General features: G+C 35.6%; 3 protein-coding genes across 3 annotated transcripts; all 3 read right to left on the reverse strand.

The window, feature by feature from the left end:
* Positions 1-3,734: 3,734 nt before the first annotated feature.
* On the reverse strand, positions 3,735-4,358 carry LOC138888627 (uncharacterized). The gene has a single exon (XM_070170523.1). The coding sequence runs from the start codon at positions 4,356-4,358 to the stop codon at positions 3,735-3,737; it is 624 nt and encodes a 207-aa protein (XP_070026624.1).
* Positions 4,359-6,497: 2,139 nt separating this feature from the next.
* Positions 6,498-7,802, reverse strand: LOC138888628 (uncharacterized). Its single transcript, XM_070170524.1, has one exon. The coding sequence runs from the start codon at positions 7,800-7,802 to the stop codon at positions 6,498-6,500; it is 1,305 nt and encodes a 434-aa protein (XP_070026625.1).
* A 6,034-nt stretch (positions 7,803-13,836) lies between these two features.
* LOC138888629 (uncharacterized) lies at positions 13,837-15,840 on the reverse strand. Its single transcript, XM_070170525.1, has one exon. It carries the CDS (start codon positions 15,838-15,840, stop codon positions 13,837-13,839), a length of 2,004 nt encoding a protein of 667 aa, XP_070026626.1.
* Positions 15,841-18,992: the final 3,152 nt, after the last annotated feature.

Below are 18,992 nucleotides of genomic sequence, written 5' to 3' on the forward strand. Positions count from 1 at the left end.
GAGGACCTCATTGGCGGACAGCAACCGCACTGACATCGGTTGCTTAGCCTTACGTTGCCCTTCCAAAGATCATCAGGAAGGCGTTGCGTAACAGTAAGTATGAACAAATTCAGACTGTGAAACTGCGAATGGCTCATTAAATCAGTTATAGTTTGTTTGATGGTATCTACTACTCGGATAACCGTAGTAATTCTAGAGCTAATACGTGCAACAAACCCCGACTTCTGGAAGGGATGCATTTATTAGATAAAAGGTCGACGCGGGCTTTGCCCGTTGCTGCGATGATTCATGATAACTCGACGGATCGCACGGCCATCGTGCCGGCGACGCATCATTCAAATTTCTGCCCTATCAACTTAATGTTTGGCCAAGCTTTAAAAAACTGCTTCTAAGTGTATTTTTCTCAAAAGTGTTTTCGAAGAGAAGCTACTTTTTTCTGTTTCTCCAAAACTACTTTTGCTTCTCTTCAAAAACACTTTTTTTCCTTCCAAAAGTTTGGCCAAACACCTCAATTTTTGGTCAAAAATACTTTTGGCAAAAAAAAAACACTTTTGACCAAAAAGAAGCTTGGCCAAACAAGCTATAAATCAATTGTGCATTCCAAGTGATTAGTTTATGATACTTCAAGCCTAGTTAATACTCCGACAAGTCTTTAAGGTGGGGGCATTTGTAAGCATGTAAAATTTATTTGATTTATTCAATAAAATAATTTGGACTATATTTAGAATGTATTTAGCCAAATAAATATTATGGGTCAATATTATTGGATTAAGTATATAAGTTAAATAAGTCCAAATTTATTGGGCTGGCCCGCTTAATTGATCTACATATAATGAGCTCATTTCATTAGGCTCAAGATAGCATCTTCCTAGAGGCCCAGTTTGGTGCCACACATGAAATGACGTGGTACGCCAAGTCATACAGAAAAGCCAATAGGATCATTTCGCATGTCAAAATGACAAAGCATGCCAAGTCAAATTAAAAGGCAAGTGAAACCGCGCCACATGTGCGTGTGACATGTTCTTGCCAATCAAATGAGGCCTTGTCACTCTTCAATCTGATTGGTCGGAAAGAGTTTGTTCTCATCATAACTCTTCCATCCCACAACTATAAATAGAGGTCTTTATAACCCAGAAAAAGGACCAGAAGTTATAACAAGAAGCAAGAAATAGCTCGTGGAACAAACACTGCAAATTCCTATAGCAACCCCTTTGGGAGGGTACTACTTAGGAAACAAATCTAATTTCCTACTTACAAAATATTAAAAGAGATATTAATAAAAATATTCAGAATAATTTTAGTAGCGGAAGTAGGCCCATGCGAAAAGGTTCAAAGTGCAATATATTTTTTTTTGAAAATACACCATAATTTTATTTTAAATGAAATACAATGTCAAAATATTAACATATGGTGATATAACCCTTCTTGATTAATCAACAGATTAAAGCAACTTCCTAACATATTTATACAATCATTCAAAATCACTACAAGTTTGTATTGTACATAAATTTCAAACTATCGGGTAAAAAAGAAACTAGTTCTCTCCTTTTCTACATATTTACAAGATAAAGTGTAAATTCAGTATATTACAAGACTTGAGTTACTAAAACACCCTAATACAATAAAATAGGTTACAAATTCAAGTTACAAGATTTTGGTCTTTAAAATCCAACAAGCCTCCAAATAACATAAGTGTGACATATATATATATATATATATATATATATATATATATATATATATATATATATATATATCCTGTATATCCTGTATATCATGTATATCATGTATATCATGTACATGTCCCAAAACTATGCAAACCAAGGTGCATATGCAAATGTGATCTCCATAAATTCTCCCAAAAAGACTACTTCAACCTGGCCATCTTCAGATTTCATCCCGAACATTTCCTACGATAGAAAACAACTATCTCTAAGCATAAAGCTTAGTGGTGTATAAACTTTAGGCTTGGAGTCATTAAATTCTCCAATTCCCCTTTTCAGTCATAGTTAGCTCAATTTAACATAATTTAAAACAAGTGAACAAATATATCAAACATATCAATATCAAACTTTGAAGTGTTTCCAAATATCAATAACAATGTTCAAGAGTCTAGAAAGTGTATACTATCAATTTAAGCAATATGTACGTCATGCCATCACACTAAGCATAATCAGATATCAAGATGGACCGAAGCCCCAAATCAAGTAGGGTCAAAACCCAATAGACAAGAGAATCAAGAACCATATTAAAAATGGCTTCCTAGTTCGTACTTAACACGGACAAGTTCCATAATTCAAGACGAACTACAAATCCAAAGTCAAGATGGCAAAAGATCCGAATCAAGGGGCATGCCAAGATGAGTGACAAAGTCACTGCCACAAGAAGGACAAAGTCCCAACAAGAATGCAAAATGATCAAACAATTCGTACGAATGGGCGATTTAGCAAATATCTTACAATACTTGATATAGTACGAATATAACAATATAAATTGAAGCCAAGAAAAATAAAATATCAAGTTATTTCAACATATTCCAGCAAGCAAAAAGAGTATAAGTTTATACACAAACCTTGGTGTTTTACCATGAAACAGTTCAATCACAACTTGGGGACGTTCGAATCGTCTACGCCGTAAAAAAACCAAATTTGTCCACTTCCTCAAACACTTCCCCTTTGATTTTTTTCAAGGGTGTATATACCTTAAATACATAATCAAATATCTAAATAAGCTCAGTGATTTAGCAAGTCAAACTAAATATGATATTGGTGAAAATTACCCAAAAACGTTTGAAACAGAAATTTTGGACAGTATCACTATTCCGAGTTGTGACTCAGTTTGGAAGATCTACACGGACAAACTAGACTTTCTGGTCTTCACAAAAGTTGTAGATCTATGTCTTACCGTTTCATAACATCTTGAATAACCTCCATATCAATTTTGAACAAAAGGTTATGCTACAATTACTAAGAGCGGTACATGGAGTATTTCTAAAACTGGAAATCTGGACAGCACCTGCCCTGTACTTTCTGATCCTTTTTCAGGTAAATATCAACAAAACTAGATTTTGGTTCCTTCATAAGAGTTATAGATTTATGAAATACCTTTCCAGAAAGTCCTGTATATCACTTAAATCGGAGCTCTGTATAAAAAGATATGTAGACAATTCTAGTAGGTATCTAGTATAAAAACGAGTTTAGAAACTTACCAAGAGGAGCAACTTGATCTTCACCAAAAACGAAATTTGCTTGTTAATTTAGTAGAAATCCATGGTTCTTTTCATGAAACTTCAGATTTTCAAGTTTCTACGGAGGAGAGAGAGAGAGAGAGAGAGAGAAAGAGAGAGATGGATAGTTATTCTTCTTTGTCTTGAAGAGTAGAAAAAATGGGGAGTTTATGGATAGATGTGAAATAAAATGGTTACCCAACTACTAAATATTCTTAGATAAATACAAAAGGTTGGAAACCAAAACTTAATTATATATTATATTTAATAACAACTAGTCAAAATAATATTAAGTGTTACATATAGCAACATCATGAAACTTTATTGCCAATATTAACACAACCTAAAGTAAGAAATTTTCATATATTGACCATTTCCCATTTAGGAAGTGCAAAGTAAATATTTCCTCGTTATAAAAATGCTCAATCAAGAATGCAAATATTATAAAAAATTTGGGGTGTTACAACTCTCTCCCTAAAAAAAATTTTGTCTCGAAATTTACCTTGTACTAGTCCCGAAACAAATGTGGATATTGAACTCGCATATCCTCTTCTCGCTCCCAGGTAGCTTCTTCGCCTGAATGATTTCTCCAAAGAACCTTCACTAATGGGATTCTCTTATTTCTAAGCTCTTTTATCTCATGAGCTAAGATTTGGATTGGTTCTTCTTCATATGTCAAATCAGGATTAACCTCAATAGACTCAATAGGAAGAACATGAGATGGATCTGAGCGGTATTTTCGAAGCATAGAAACATGAAAGGCGTTCTGGATCTTACCTAATTCAGGTGGCAAAGCTAGCTTATATGCAACCAGACCAATTCTCTCAAGTATTTCATAAGGTCCAATGAATCGAGGGCTAAGTTTACCTTTTTGGCCAAATCTCATAATCTTCTTCCATGAAGAAACCTTTAAAAATACCTTATCACCCACCTGATGCTCAATTTCACGCCTTTTAAGATCAGCATAGGACTTTTGTCTGTCTGAAGAAATTTTCAAACGATCCTTGATGATTTTTACCTTATCTTCAGTTTGTTGCACAATCTCAGGACCCACAAATTTTCTTTCACCAACCTCATTCCAACAAAGAGGCGTTCTACATTTTCTCCCATATAAAGCTTCATAAGGAGGCATGCCTATACTTGATTGGTAGCTATTATTGTAAGCAAATTCTATTAGGGCTAAGTGTTTGTCCCAACTACCCTTAAACTCAATAATGCAGGCTCGAAGCATATCCTCCAAGATTTGTATTACCCTTTCAAATTAGCCGTCCATTTGTGGATGAAAAGCGGTACTAAAATTCAACCTGGAACCCAAAGCTTATTGCAAGTTAGACCAAAATCTAGATGTAAACCTCGGATCTCTATCAGACACAATAGAAACAGGGATTCCATGCAGCTTCACAATCTCATTAATGTACAATTCTGCTAAACGTTCAAGTGAGTAGTCCATTCTGATTGCCAAGAAATGAGCACTCTTAGTTAGTCTATCTACAATGACCCAAATTGCATCATGATTTCTTTGAGTGCGTGGAAGTCCAGAAACAAAGTCCATCGTTATCCCTTCCCATTTCCATGCAAGTATTGACAAAGGTTGCAGGAGACCAGCTGGGACTTGATGTTCAACCTTTATTTGTTGACATACCAAGCATTTAGAAATGAACTCTGCAATGTCTTTCTTCATACCACTCCACCAATAGTGCTCCTTAATGGTCTGATACATTTTAGTGCCTCCAGGATGCATTGCATAAGGTGAACTATGTGCTTCAATCAAGATCTGCTTTCTCAATTCATCATCATTAGGAACACACAACCTATTTTTATAAAATAAGGTACCATCTTTCCTTAATGAAAAATTTGATTCTCTTCCATTTTGGACTTCTTCAACCCGTTTCACAAGCTTCTCATCTAACTTTTGTGCTTCTTGGACTTGCTCAAGTAAGACTAGCTTGACTTGCAAATTAGCAATGATAGAACCATTAGAATTAAATGAAAGGCAAACATTCATGGCTCTTAATTCAAGAAGCAAAGGCAATGGACTTAGAGTTAAACTTGCAAGGGAATTGCGACTCAATGCATCTGCAACCACATTAGCTTTACCAGGATGATAATCAATCGTGCAATCATAATCTTTGATAAGTTCAAGCCACTTACGTTGTCGCAAGTTTAACTCTTTTTGTGTACCCAAGTACTTCAAACTCTTGTGATCAGTAAATATGTGACACTTCTCTCCGTATAAGTAATGCCTCCAAATTTTTAAGGCAAAAACAATGGCAGCAAGTTCAAGATCGTGAGTGGGATAATTCAACTCATGTGATTTCAACTTTCGAGAGGCATAAGCAATTACTTTCCCTTCTTGCATCAAAACACAACCCAAGCCACGATGAGATGCATCACTGTATACCACATAATCTTTTACTTCAGATGGCAAAGAAAGTATTGGAGCTTGTGTCAACAAGGATTTGAGCTTTTCAAAGCTCTCTTGACACTTGTCATCCCATACAAATTTGGCGTCTTTCCCTAAAAGTTTGGTCAAGGGAGAAGCTATAATAGAGAAGCCCTTCACAAACCTTCTGTAGTATCCTGCTAAACCCAAGAAACTTCTTATCTTAGTTGGAGTTTTAGGGAGTTTCCAATCAACAATAGCTTGAATCTTACTAGGATCAACCTTCACACCTTCAGATGATACAATGTGCCCTAAAAAGCCACTTCATTCAGCCAGAATTCACATTTGGAAAGCTTCGTGTAGAGTTGTCTCTCTTTCAGAATTTGCATGACAATTCGGATATGCTTATCATGATCTTCTCTATTCTTGTAATAGACTAAAATGTCATCAATAAACACCACCACAAATTGATCGAGATAAGGCTTGAATACACGGTTCATTAGATCCATAAATGCAGTAGGAGCATTTGTCAAACCAAATGGCATTACCAAAAATTCATAATGGCCATACCTGGTCCTAAAAGCAGTTTTAGGAACATCTTGCTCCCTCACACGCAACTAATAATATCCAGACCTCAAGTCAATTTTTGAGAATAAGCTTGCACCCTTCAGTTGGTCAAACAAGTCACCGATTCTAGGCAGTGGGTATTTGTTCTTGATTGTTACCTTGTTCAGCTGTCGGTAATTAATACAAAGCCTAAGAGTGCCATCTTTCTTTTTCACAAATAAAACAGGAGCTCCCCAAGGTGAAATACTGGGACGGATAAAACCTTTCTCAAGAAGTTCTTGCAATTGAGCCTTCAACTCTTTTAATTCAGCTGGAGCCATTCTATAGGGAGCGATAGAAATAAGGAGTAGTTCCAGGGACAAGATCTATAGGAAATTCAATCTCCCTTTCTGGAGGCAACCCAGGAAGATCATCAGGAAATACATCAGGAAAGTCGCACACAGTTGGTATGTCCTTAAGACTTGGACTCCTCAATCGTGTATCGACTATATGAGCAAGATAGGCATCACAACCTTGACAAATCATCTTCCTTGCCAAGACCGCAGAAATAATATTAGATGACAATGATGTTTCTCCTTGAACTACCATGTGTGAATATGCAGGAGTTCTAAATGTCACTTGCTTCAACCTACAATCAACCAATGCATGGTGCCTATGGAGCCAATCCATGCCAATAATAACATCATAGTCTCGGAAGGGTATTTCAAGCAAGTCGACAAGGAAGACCAGATTTTGAATCATGAATGGACAATCTCGGTAAATCCTGTTAACAACGGCCTGATGACCTAATGGACTCGTGACCAACACATCAAAGTCAACTCTCACAGATTTAACAGTATCGGGAAATGCAAGTGATGAGCAAACATAAGAGTGCGAAGATCCAGGATCAAACAACGTAACAACAGATATGCCAAATAAGTGAAATTTACCAGCAACCACGTCCGGACCATCCTGGTCATTCTTCTGTCTCATAGCATAAACTCGTGCAGCAGCTCTCGACCCACCAGCCTGATTAGCTACACTCGAGCCCGCTGCTTGCATATTTCGAGGTCTAGCACTACCATTAGCTTGAGAATGAGTAGTGATAGGCTTTTGAACTGATCCTTCTGTATGTGTATAAGAAAGAGGATTAGGATTAGGACAATCCTTCACTTTATGATCCATACTTCCACAATTAAAACAAGCACTAGAAGCTCGTCTACATGCACCATAATGATTCTTCCCGCACTGTGCACAAGTAGGTGTATGAGTTTTGCCTTGGGCATAACTTGGAGTACTGGCAGTAGAAAAATTTGACTTATTCTGCTTATGATGTAATGATTTATGTGTACTCTCAGTGTTGAAATAGTCAAACTTTCCCTTTTTGGATGGACCACCATAATCTGAATTACCCTTCCTAAACCTGTTTTCTCTCCTACTAGCTTCTTCCTTGTCAATTCTTTCCCAAGTAAGTGCAGCTGAAATCAGTTTGGAAAAATCATCAAGTTGTAAGATTGCCACTGATTTTCGAATGTAACCATTCAAACCTTCTTCAAATCTTCTGCACTTGTCTCTTTCACCATCAATAATACCTTTAGCATAGCGAGAAAGCCTGAGAAAGTTTTGTTGATACTCTGCAATAGACATACTCCCTTGTTTTAAATTCAGAAACTCTTTCTTTTTAGCATCACAATAGATAGGGGAACATATTTTGCACGAAATGATTTCACAAAGTCATCCCAAGTCAGCACCGGAGGTTTTGCTTTTGCATTTGGCACACTTACCCACCAATCATAGGCATCTTTTTGTAAAAGGGAGATAGCATACTTAAATTTGGCAGCATTAGTACACTCCAGTTGTTCAAAGACCCTCTCCATGTGCTCGAGCCATTGTTCAGCTACCGTGGGATCTGTAGTGCCTTCAAATTCAACTCCGCCCATTTTTCTCATCTTCTCAAAATTCATTTCACTAGGTTCTGACATTGTCCTAGCTAAGTGACGAAAGAATTCAGCCATCTGCTGGAATGGAGGAGTCATAAATGGAGTATTATGACTCATTGCTCTTGAATTACTGCCCATTTCATTTCCACTAACACGAGGATGATTTAGGTCAGGCAAGAGTTCCTCATTTCCTCCCTGAGGGTGAGGCACGACATTATACTGGGCCTGACTTTCATCAACAGATTCATCAGTTCTATTCGAAGAAGAGGCCATATTAAAAGTCCTATAAAAGATAAGATCACACTGCATTAGCGACATGTACATGATGCATATGCACACAGAATACAATAAATTAAATTAAACAAGTATGCAAAAATTTATAAACTCCAAGTCATTTTAAAGAAAGAAAATAACAACAAATACTAGGTACTATCACAACAAAACAAATCCTAGAATCACAAACCGTGGCTCTGATACCAAAACTTATAGCAACCCCTTTGGGAGGGTACTACTTAAGAAATAAATCTAATTTCCTACTTACAAAATATTAAAAGAGATATTAATAAAAATATTCAGAATAATTTTAGTAGCGGAAGTAGGCCCATGCGAAAAGGTTCAAAGTGCAATATATTTTTTTTTTGAAAATACACCATAATTTTATTTTAAATAAAATACAATGTCAAAATATTAACATATGGTGATATAACCCTTCTTGATTAATCAACAGATTAAAGCAACTTCCTAACAGATTTATACAATCATTCAAAATCACTACAAGTTTGTATTGTACATAAATTTCAAACTATCGGGTAAAAAAGAAACTAGTTTTCTCCTTTTCTACATATTTACAAGACAAAGTGTAAATTCAGCATATTACAAGACTTGAGTTATTAAAACACCCTAATACAATAAAATAGGTTACAAATTCAAATTACAAGATTTTGGTCTTTAAAATCCAACAAGCCTCCAAATAACATAAGTGTGACATATATATATATATATATATATGTATATATATGTATATATGTATATATCCTGTATATCCTGTATATCCTGTATATCATGTATATCATGTACATGTCCCAAAACTATGCAAACCAAGATGCATATGCAAATGTGATCTCCATAAATTCTCTCAAAAAGACTACTTCACCCTGGCCATCTTCAGATTTCATCCCGAACATTTCCTACGATAGAAAACAACTATCGCTAAGCATAAAGCTTAGTGGTGTATAAACTTTAGGCTTGGAGTCATTAAATTCTCCAATTCCCCTTTTCAGTCATAGTTAGCTCAATTTAACATAATTTAAAACAATTGAACAAATATATCAAACATATCAATATCAAACTTTGAAGTGCTTCCAAATATCAATAACAATGTTCAAGAGTCTAGAAAGTGTATACTATCAATTTAAGAGAGTATACCAAATATTCATTTTTCGCCCAATATGTACGTCATGCCATCACATTAAGCATAATAAGATATTAAGATGGACCGAAGCCCCAAATCAAGTAGGGTCAAAACCCAATAGACAAGAGAATCAAGAACCATATTAAAAATGACTTCCTAGTTCGTACTTAACACAGACAAGTTTCATAATTCAAGACGAATTACAAATCCAAAGTCAAGATGGAAAAAGATCCAAATCAAGAGGCATGCCAAGATGAGTGACAAAGTCACTGCCACAAGAAGTACAAAGTCCCAACAAGAATGCAAAATGATCAAACAATCCGTACAAATGGGCGATTTAGCAAATATCTTACAATACTTGATATAGTACGAATATAACAATATAAATTGAAGCCAAGAAAAATAAAATATCAAGTTATTTCAACATATTCCAACAAGTAAAAAGAGTACAAGTTTATACACAAACCTTGGTGTTTTACCACAAAACAGTTCAATCACAACTTGGGGACATTCGAATCGTCTACGCCGTAAAAACCAAATCTGTCCACTTCCTCAAACACTTCCCCTTTGATTTTTTTCAAGGGTGTATATACCTTAAATACATAATCAAATATCTAAATAAGTTCAGTGATTTAGCAAGTTAAACTAAATATGATATTGGTAAAAATTACCCAAAAACGTTTGAAACAGAAATTCTGGACAGTATCACTGTTCTGCGTTGTGACTCAGTTTTGAAGATCTACACGGACAAACTAGACTTTCTGGTCTTCACAAAAGTTGTAGATCTATGTCTTACCATTTCAGAACATCTTGAATAACCTCCATATCAATTTTGAACAAAATGTTATGCTACAATTACTAACAGCGGTACATGGAGTATTTCTAAAACTGAAAATCTGGATAGCACCTGCCCTGTACTTTCTGATCTTTTTTCAGGTAAATACCAACAAAACTAGATTTTGGTTCCTTCATAAGAGTTATAGATTTATGAAATACCTTTCCAGAAAGTCCTGGATCACTTAAACCGGAGCTCTTTACAAAAGGATATGTAGACAATTCTAGTAGGTGTCTAGTATAAAAACGAGTTTAGAAACTTACCAAGAGGAGCAACTTGATCTTCACCAAAAACGAAATTTGCTTGTTGATTTAGTAGAAATCCATGGTTTTTTTTTCATGAAACTTCAGATTTTCAAGTTTCTACGGAGGAGAGAGAGGGGGAGAGAGAGAGAGAGAGAGAGAGAGAGAGAGAGAGAGAGAGAGAGAGAGAGATGGATAGCTATTCTTCTTTGTCTTGAAGAGTAGAAAAATTGGGGAGTTTTTGGATAGATGTGAAATAAAATGGTTACCCAACTACTAAATATTCTTAGATAAATACAAAAGGTTGGAAACCAAAACTTAATTATATATTATATTTAATAACAACTAGTCAAAATAATATTAAGTGTTACATATAGCAACATCATGAAACTTCATTGCCAATATTAACACAACCTAAAGTAAGAAATTTTCATATATTGACCATTTCACATTTAGGAAGTGCAAAGTAAATATTTCCTCGTTATAAAAATGCTCAATCAAGAATGCAAATATTATAAAAATTTTGGGGTGTTACAACTCTCTCCCTAAAAAAAATTTCGTCTCGAAATCTACCTTGTACTAGTCCCGAAACAAATGTGGATATTGAACTCGCATATCCTCTTCTCGCTCCCAGGTAGCTTCTTCGCCTGAATGATTTCTCCAAAGAACCTTCACTAAATGGGATTCTTTTATTTCTAAGCTCTTTTATCTCACGAGCTAAGATTTGGATTGGTTCTTCTTCATATGTCAAATCAGGATTAACCTCAATAGACTCAATAGGAAGAACATGAGATGGATCTGAGTGGTATTTTCGAAGCATAGAAACTTGAAAGGCGTTCTGGATCTTACCTAATTCAGGTGGCAAAGCTAGCTTATATGCAACCAGACCAATTCTCTCAAGTATTTCATAAGGTCCAATGAATCGAGGGCTAAGTTTACCTTTTTGGCTAAATCTCATAATCTTCTTCCATGGAGAAACCTTTAAAAATACCTTATCACCCACCTGATGCTCAATTTCACGCCTTTTAAGATCAGCATAGGACTTGTCTGTCTGAAGAAATTTTCAAACGATCCTTGATGATTTTTACCTTATCTTCAGTTTGTTGCACAATCTCAGGACCCACAATTTTCTTTCACCAACCTCATTCCAACAAAGAGGCATTCTACATTTTCTCCCATATAAAGCTTCATAAGGAGGCATGCCTATACTTGATTGGTAGCTATTATTGTAAGCAAATTCTATTAGGGCTAAGTGTTTGTCCCAACTACCCTTAAACTCAATAATGCAGGCTCGAAGCATATCCTCCAAGATTTGTATTACCCTTTCAGACTAGCCGTCCATTTGTGGATGAAAAGCGGTACTAAAATTCAACCTGGAACCCAAAGCTTCTTGCAAGCTAGACCAAAATCTAGATGTAAACCTCGGATCTCTATCAGACACAATAGAAACAGGGATTCCATGCAGCTTCACAATCTCATTAATGTACAATTCTGCTAAACGTTCAAGTGAGTAGTCTATTCTGATTGCCAAGAAATGAGCACTCTTAGTTAGTCTATCTACAATGACCCAAATTGCATCATGATTTCTTTGAGTGCGTGGAAGTCCAGAAACAAAGTCCATCGTTATCCTTTCCCATTTCCATGCAAGTATTGACAAAGGTTGCAGGAGACCAGCTGGGACTTGATGTTCAACCTTTATTTGTTGACATACCAAGCATTTAGAAATGAACTCTGCAATGTCTTTCTTCATACCACTCCACCAATAGTGCTCCTTAATGGTCTGATACATTTTAGTGCCTCCAGGATGCATTGCATAAGGTGAACTATGTGCTTCAATCAAGATCTGCTTTCTCAATTCATCATCATTAGGAACACACAACCTATTTTTATAAAATAAGGTACCATCTTTCCTTAATGAAAAATTTGATTCTCTTCCATTTTGGACTTCTTCAACCCGTTTCACAAGCTTCTCATCTAACTTTTGTGCTTCTTGGACTTGCTCAAGTAAGACTAGCTTGACTTGCAAATTAGCAATGATAGAACCATTAGAATTAAATGAAAGGCAAACATTCATGGCTCTTAATTCAAGAAGCAAAGGCAATGGACTTAGAGTTAAACTTGCAAGGGAATTGCGACTCAATGCATCTGCAACCACATTGGCTTTACCAGGATGATAATCAATCGTGCAATCATAATTTTTGATAAGTTCAAGCCACTTACGTTGTCGCAAGTTTAACTCTTTTTGTGTACCCAAGTACTTCAAACTCTTGTGATCAGTAAATATGTGACACTTCTCTCCGTATAAGTAATGCCTCCAAATTTTTAAGGCAAAAACAATGGCAGTAAGTTCAAGATCGTGAGTGGGATAATTCAACTCATGCGATTTCAACTTTCGAGAGGCATAAGCAATTACTTTCCCTTCTTGCATCAAAACACAACCCAAGCCACGATAAGATGCATCACTGTATACCACATAATCTTTTCCTTCAGATGGCAAAGAAAGTATTGGAGCTTGTGTCAACAAGGATTTGAACTTTTCAAAGCTCTCTTGACACTTGTCATCCCATACAAATTTGGCGTCTTTCCCTAAAAGTTTGGTCAAGGGAGAAGCTATAATAGAGAAGCCCTTCACAAACCTTCTGTAGTATCCTGCTAAACCCAAGAAACTTCTTATCTTAGTTGGAGTTTTAGGGAGTTTCCTATCAACAATAGCTTGAATCTTACTAGGATCAACCTTCACACCTTCAGATGATACAATGTGCCCTAAAAAAGCCACTTCATTCAGCCAGAATTCACATTTGGAAAGCTTCGTGTAGAGTTGTCTCTCTTTCAGAATTTGCATGACAATTCGGATATGCTTATCATGATCTTCTCTATTCTTGTAATAGACTAAAATGTCATCAATAAACACCACCACAAATTGATCGAGATAAGGCTTGAATACACGGTTCATTAGATCCATAAATGCAGTAGGAGCATTTGTCAAACCAAATGGCATTACCAAAAATTCATAATGGCCATACCTGGTCCTAAAAGCAGTTTTAGGAACATCTTGCTCCCTCACACGCAACTAATAATATCCAGACCTCAAGTCAATTTTTGAGAATAAGCTTGCACCCTTCAGTTGGTCAAACAAGTCACCGATTCTAGGCAGTGGGTATTTGTTCTTGATTGTTACCTTGTTCAGCTGTCGGTAATTAATACAAAGCCTAAGAGTGCCATCTTTCTTTTTCACAAATAAAACAGGAGCTCCCTAAGGTGAAATACTGGGACGGATAAAACCTTTCTCAAGAAGTTCTTGCAATTGAGCCTTCAACTCTTTTAATTCAGCTGGAGCCGTTCTATAGGGAGCGATAGAAATAAGAGTAGTTCCAGGGACAAGATCTATAGGAAATTCAATCTCCCTTTCTGGAGGCAGCCCAGGAAGATCATCAGGAAATACATCAGGAAAGTCGCACACAGTTGGTATGTCCTTAAGACTTGGACTCCTCAATCGTGTATCGACTATATGAGCAAGATAGGCATCACAACCTTGACAAATCATCTTCCTTGCCAAGACCGCAGAAATAATATTAGATGACAATGATGTTTCTCCTTGAACTACCATGTGTGAATATGCAGGAGTTCTAAATGTCACTTGCTTCAACCTACAATCAACCAATGCATGGTGCCTATGGAGCCAATCCATGCCAATAATAACATCATAGTCTCGGAAGGGTATTTCAAGCAAGTCGACAAGGAAGACCAGATTTTGAATCATGAATGGACAATCTCGGTAAATCCTGTTAACAACGGCCTGATGACCTAATGGACTCGTGACCAACACATCAAAGTCAACTCTCACAGATTTAACAGTATCGGGAAATGCAAGTGATGAGCAAACATAAGAGTGCGAAGATCCAGGATCAAACAACGTAACAACAGATATGCCAAATAAGTGAAATTTACCAGCAACCACGTCCGGACCATCCTGGTCATTCTTCTGTCTCATAGCATAAACTCGTGCAGCAGCTCTCGACCCACCAGCCTGATTAGCTACACTCGAGCCCGCTGCTTGCATATTTCGAGGTCTAGCACTACCATTAGCTTGAGAATGAGTAGTGATAGGCTTTTGAACTGATCCTTCTGTATGTGTATAAGAAAGAGGATTAGGATTAGGACAATCCTTCACTTTATGATCCATACTTCCACAATTAAAACAAGCACTAGAAGCTCGTCTACATGCACCATAATGATTCTTCCCGCACTGTGCACAAGTAGGTGTATGAGTTTTGCCTTGGGCATAACTTGGAGTACTGGCAGTAGAAAAATTTGACTTATTCTGCTTATGATGTAATGATTTATGTGTACTCTCAGTGTTGAAATAGTCAAACTTTCCCTTTTTGGATGGACCACCATAATCTGAATTACCCTTCCTAAACCTGTTTTCTCTCCTACTAGCTTCTTCCTTGTCAATTCTTTCCCAAGTAAGTGCAGCTGAAATCAGTTTGGAAAAATCCTCAAGTTGGAAGATTGCCACTGATTTTCGAATGTAACCATTCAAACCTTCTTCAAATCTTCTGCACTTGTCTCTTTCACCATCAATAATACCTTTAGCATAGGGAGAAAGCCTGAGAAAGTTTTGTTGATACTCTGCAATAGACATACTCCCTTGTTTTAAATTCAGAAACTCTTTCTTTTTAGCATCACAATAGATAGGGGGAACATATTTTGCACGAAATGATTTCACAAAGTCATCCCAAGTCAGCACCGGAGGTTTTGCTTTTGCATTTGGCACACTTACCCACCAATCATAGGCATCTTTTTGTAAAAGGGAGATAGCATACTTAAATTTGGCAGCATTAGTACACTCCAGTTGTTCAAAGACCCTCTCCATGTGCTCGAGCCATTGTTCAGCTACCGTGGGATCTGTAGTGCCTTCAAATTCAACTCCGCCCATTTTTCTCATCTTCTCAAAATTCATTTCACTAGGTTCTGACATTGTCCTAGCTAAGTGACGAAAGAATTCAGCCATCTGCTGGAATGGAGGAGTCATAAATGGAGTATTATGACTCATTGCTCTTGAATTACTGCCCATTTCATTTCCACTAACACGAGGATGATTTAGGTCAGGCAAGAGTTCCTCATTTCCTCCCTGAGGGTGAGGCACGACATTATACTGGGCCTGACTTTCATCAACAGATTCAACAGTTCTATTCGAAGAAGAGGCCATATTAAAAGTCCTATAAAAGATAAGATCACACTGCATTAGCGACATGTACATGATGCATATGCACACAGAATACAATAAATTAAATTAAACAAGTATGCAAAAATTTATAAACTCCAAGTCATTTTAAAGAAAGAAAATAACAACAAATACTAGGTACTATCACAACAAAACAAATCCTAGAATCACAAACCGTGGCTCTGATACCAAAACTTATAGCAACCCCTTTGGGAGGGTACTACTTAAGAAATAAATCTAATTTCCTACTTACAAAATATTAAAAGAGATATTAATAAAAATATTCAGAATAATTTTAGTAGCGGAAGTAGGCCCATGCGAAAAGGTTCAAAGTGCAATATATTTTTTTTTTGAAAATACACCATAATTTTATTTTAAATAAAATACAATGTCAAAATATTAACATATGGTGATATAACCCTTCTTGATTAATCAACAGATTAAAGCAACTTCCTAACAGATTTATACAATCATTCAAAATCACTACAAGTTTGTATTGTACATAAATTTCAAACTATCGGGTAAAAAAGAAACTAGTTTTCTCCTTTTCTACATATTTACAAGACAAAGTGTAAATTCAGCATATTACAAGACTTGAGTTATTAAAACACCCTAATACAATAAAATAGGTTACAAATTCAAATTACAAGATTTTGGTCTTTAAAATCCAACAAGCCTCCAAATAACATAAGTGTGACATATATATATATATATATATATATATATATATATATATATATATATATGTATATATGTATATATCCTGTATATCCTGTATATCATGTATATCATGTATATCATGTATATCATGTACATGTCCCAAAACTATGCAAACCAAGATGCATATGCAAATGTGATCTCCATAAATTCTCTAAAAAAGACTACTTCACCCTGGCCATCTTCAGATTTCATCACGAACATTTCCTACGATAGAAAACAACTATCGCTAAGCATAAAGCTTAGTGGTGTATAAACTTTAGGCTTGGAGTCATTAAATTCTCCAATTCCCCTTTTCAGTCATAGTTAGCTCAATTTAACATAATTTAAAACAATTGAACAAATATATCAAACATATCAATATCAAACTTTGAAGTGCTTCCAAATATCAATAACAATGTTCAAGAGTCTAGAAAGTGTATACTATCAATTTAAGAGAGTATACCAAATATTCATTTTTCGCCCAATATGTACGTCATGCCATCACATTAAGCATAATAAGATATTAAGATGGACCGAAGCCCCAAATCAAGTAGGGTCAAAACCCAATAGACAAGAGAATCAAGAACCATATTAAAAATGACTTCCTAGTTCGTACTTAACACAGACAAGTTCCATAATTCAAGACGAACTACAAATCCAAAGTCAAGATGGAAAAAGATCCGAATCAAGAGGCATGCCAAGATGAGTGACAAAGTCACTGCCACAAGAAGTACAAAGTCCCAACAAGAATGCAAAATGATCAAACAATCCGTACAAATGGGCGATTTAGCAAATATCTTACAATACTTGATATAATACGAATATAACAATATAAATTGAAGCCAAGAAAAATAAAATATCAAGTTATTTCAACATATTCCAACAAGTAAAAAGAGTACAAGTTTATACACAAACCTTGGTGTTTTACCACAAAACAGTTCAGTCACAACTTGGGGACATTCGAATCGTCTACGCCGTAAAAAAACCAAATCTGTCCACTCCCTCAAACACTTCCCATTTGATTTTTTTCAAGGGTGTATATCTAAATAAGTTCAGTGATTTAGCAAGTTAAACTAAATATGATATTGGTAAAAATTACCCAAAAACGTTTGAAACAGAAATTCTGGACAGTATCACTGTTCTGAGTTGTGACTCAGTTTTGAAGATCTACACGGACAAACTAGACTTTCTGGTCTTCACAAAAGTTGTAGATCTATGTCTTACCATTTCAGAACATCTTGAATAACCTCCATATCAATTTTGAACAAAATTTTATGCTACAATTACTAACAGCGGTACATGAAGTATTTCTAAAACTGAAAATCTGGACAGCACCTGCCCTGTACTTTCTGATCTTTTTTCAGGTAAATACCAACAAAACTAGATTTTGGTTTCTTCATAAGAGTTATAGATTTATGAAATACCTTTCCAGAAAGTCCTGGATCACTTAAACCGGAGCTCTTTACAAAAGGATATGTAGACAATTCTAGTAGGTGTCTAGTATAAAAACGAGTTTAGAAACTTACCAAGAGGAGCAACTTGATCTTCACCAAAAACGAAATTTGCTTGTTGATTTAGTAGAAATCCATGGTTTTTTTCATGAAACTTCAGATTTTCAAGTTTCTACGGAGGAGAGAGATAGAGGAGAGAGAGAGAGAGAGAGAGAGAGAGAGAGAGAGAGAGAGAGAGAGAGAGAGATGGATAGCTATTCTTATTTGTCTTGAAGAGTAGAAAAATTGGGGAGTTTATGGATAGATATGAAATAAAATGGTTACCCAACTACTAAATATTCTTAGATAAATACAAAAGGTTGGAAACCAAAACTTAATTATATATTATATTTAATAACAACTAGTCAAAATAATATTAAGTGTTACATATAGCAACATCATGAAACTTTATTGTCAATATTAACACAACCTAAAGTAAGAAATTTTCATATATTGACCATTTCACATTTAGGAAGTGCAAAGTAAATATTTCCTCGTTATAAAAATGCTCAATCAAGAATGCAAATATTATAAAAATTTTGGGGTGTTACAATTTCTCCACAAGTTTCAAGCTTCAAACAATCAAGTTCAAGTTCAAGTTCAAGAAATCAAGTTCAAGCTCAAGAACGAAGAACATGTCAAGATTCAAGGAGTATGAGTTCAAATCAAAGTTCGCTAGTTGAATTCAAGATCATCATTCGTGGCAACAACTACATATTCAAGATCAAGCTCGAATGCCTTTGAATTTATTTACTATTGAAAAGAAGAATCAGAGGATTCATAGAGACTGTACACTCATATTACTTGAAATCAAATATTACGATTGTTGCGATATTTTCTGGTCTCGATTATTTTCTTATCGCAACTTATTGTCTACAAATAGTTATAGTTGCTTTCTAAATAGACACTTAGTAGGTGTTTAAACATAAAAATTATAATTAAAAAAATAGTATTTGGAATTCGAAATTGTGTTTGGACATGCATTTCACTTGA

Source organism: Nicotiana sylvestris, chromosome 3 (assembly GCF_000393655.2).
Source record: "Nicotiana sylvestris chromosome 3, ASM39365v2, whole genome shotgun sequence".
Taxonomy (NCBI): Eukaryota; Viridiplantae; Streptophyta; class Magnoliopsida; order Solanales; family Solanaceae; genus Nicotiana; species Nicotiana sylvestris.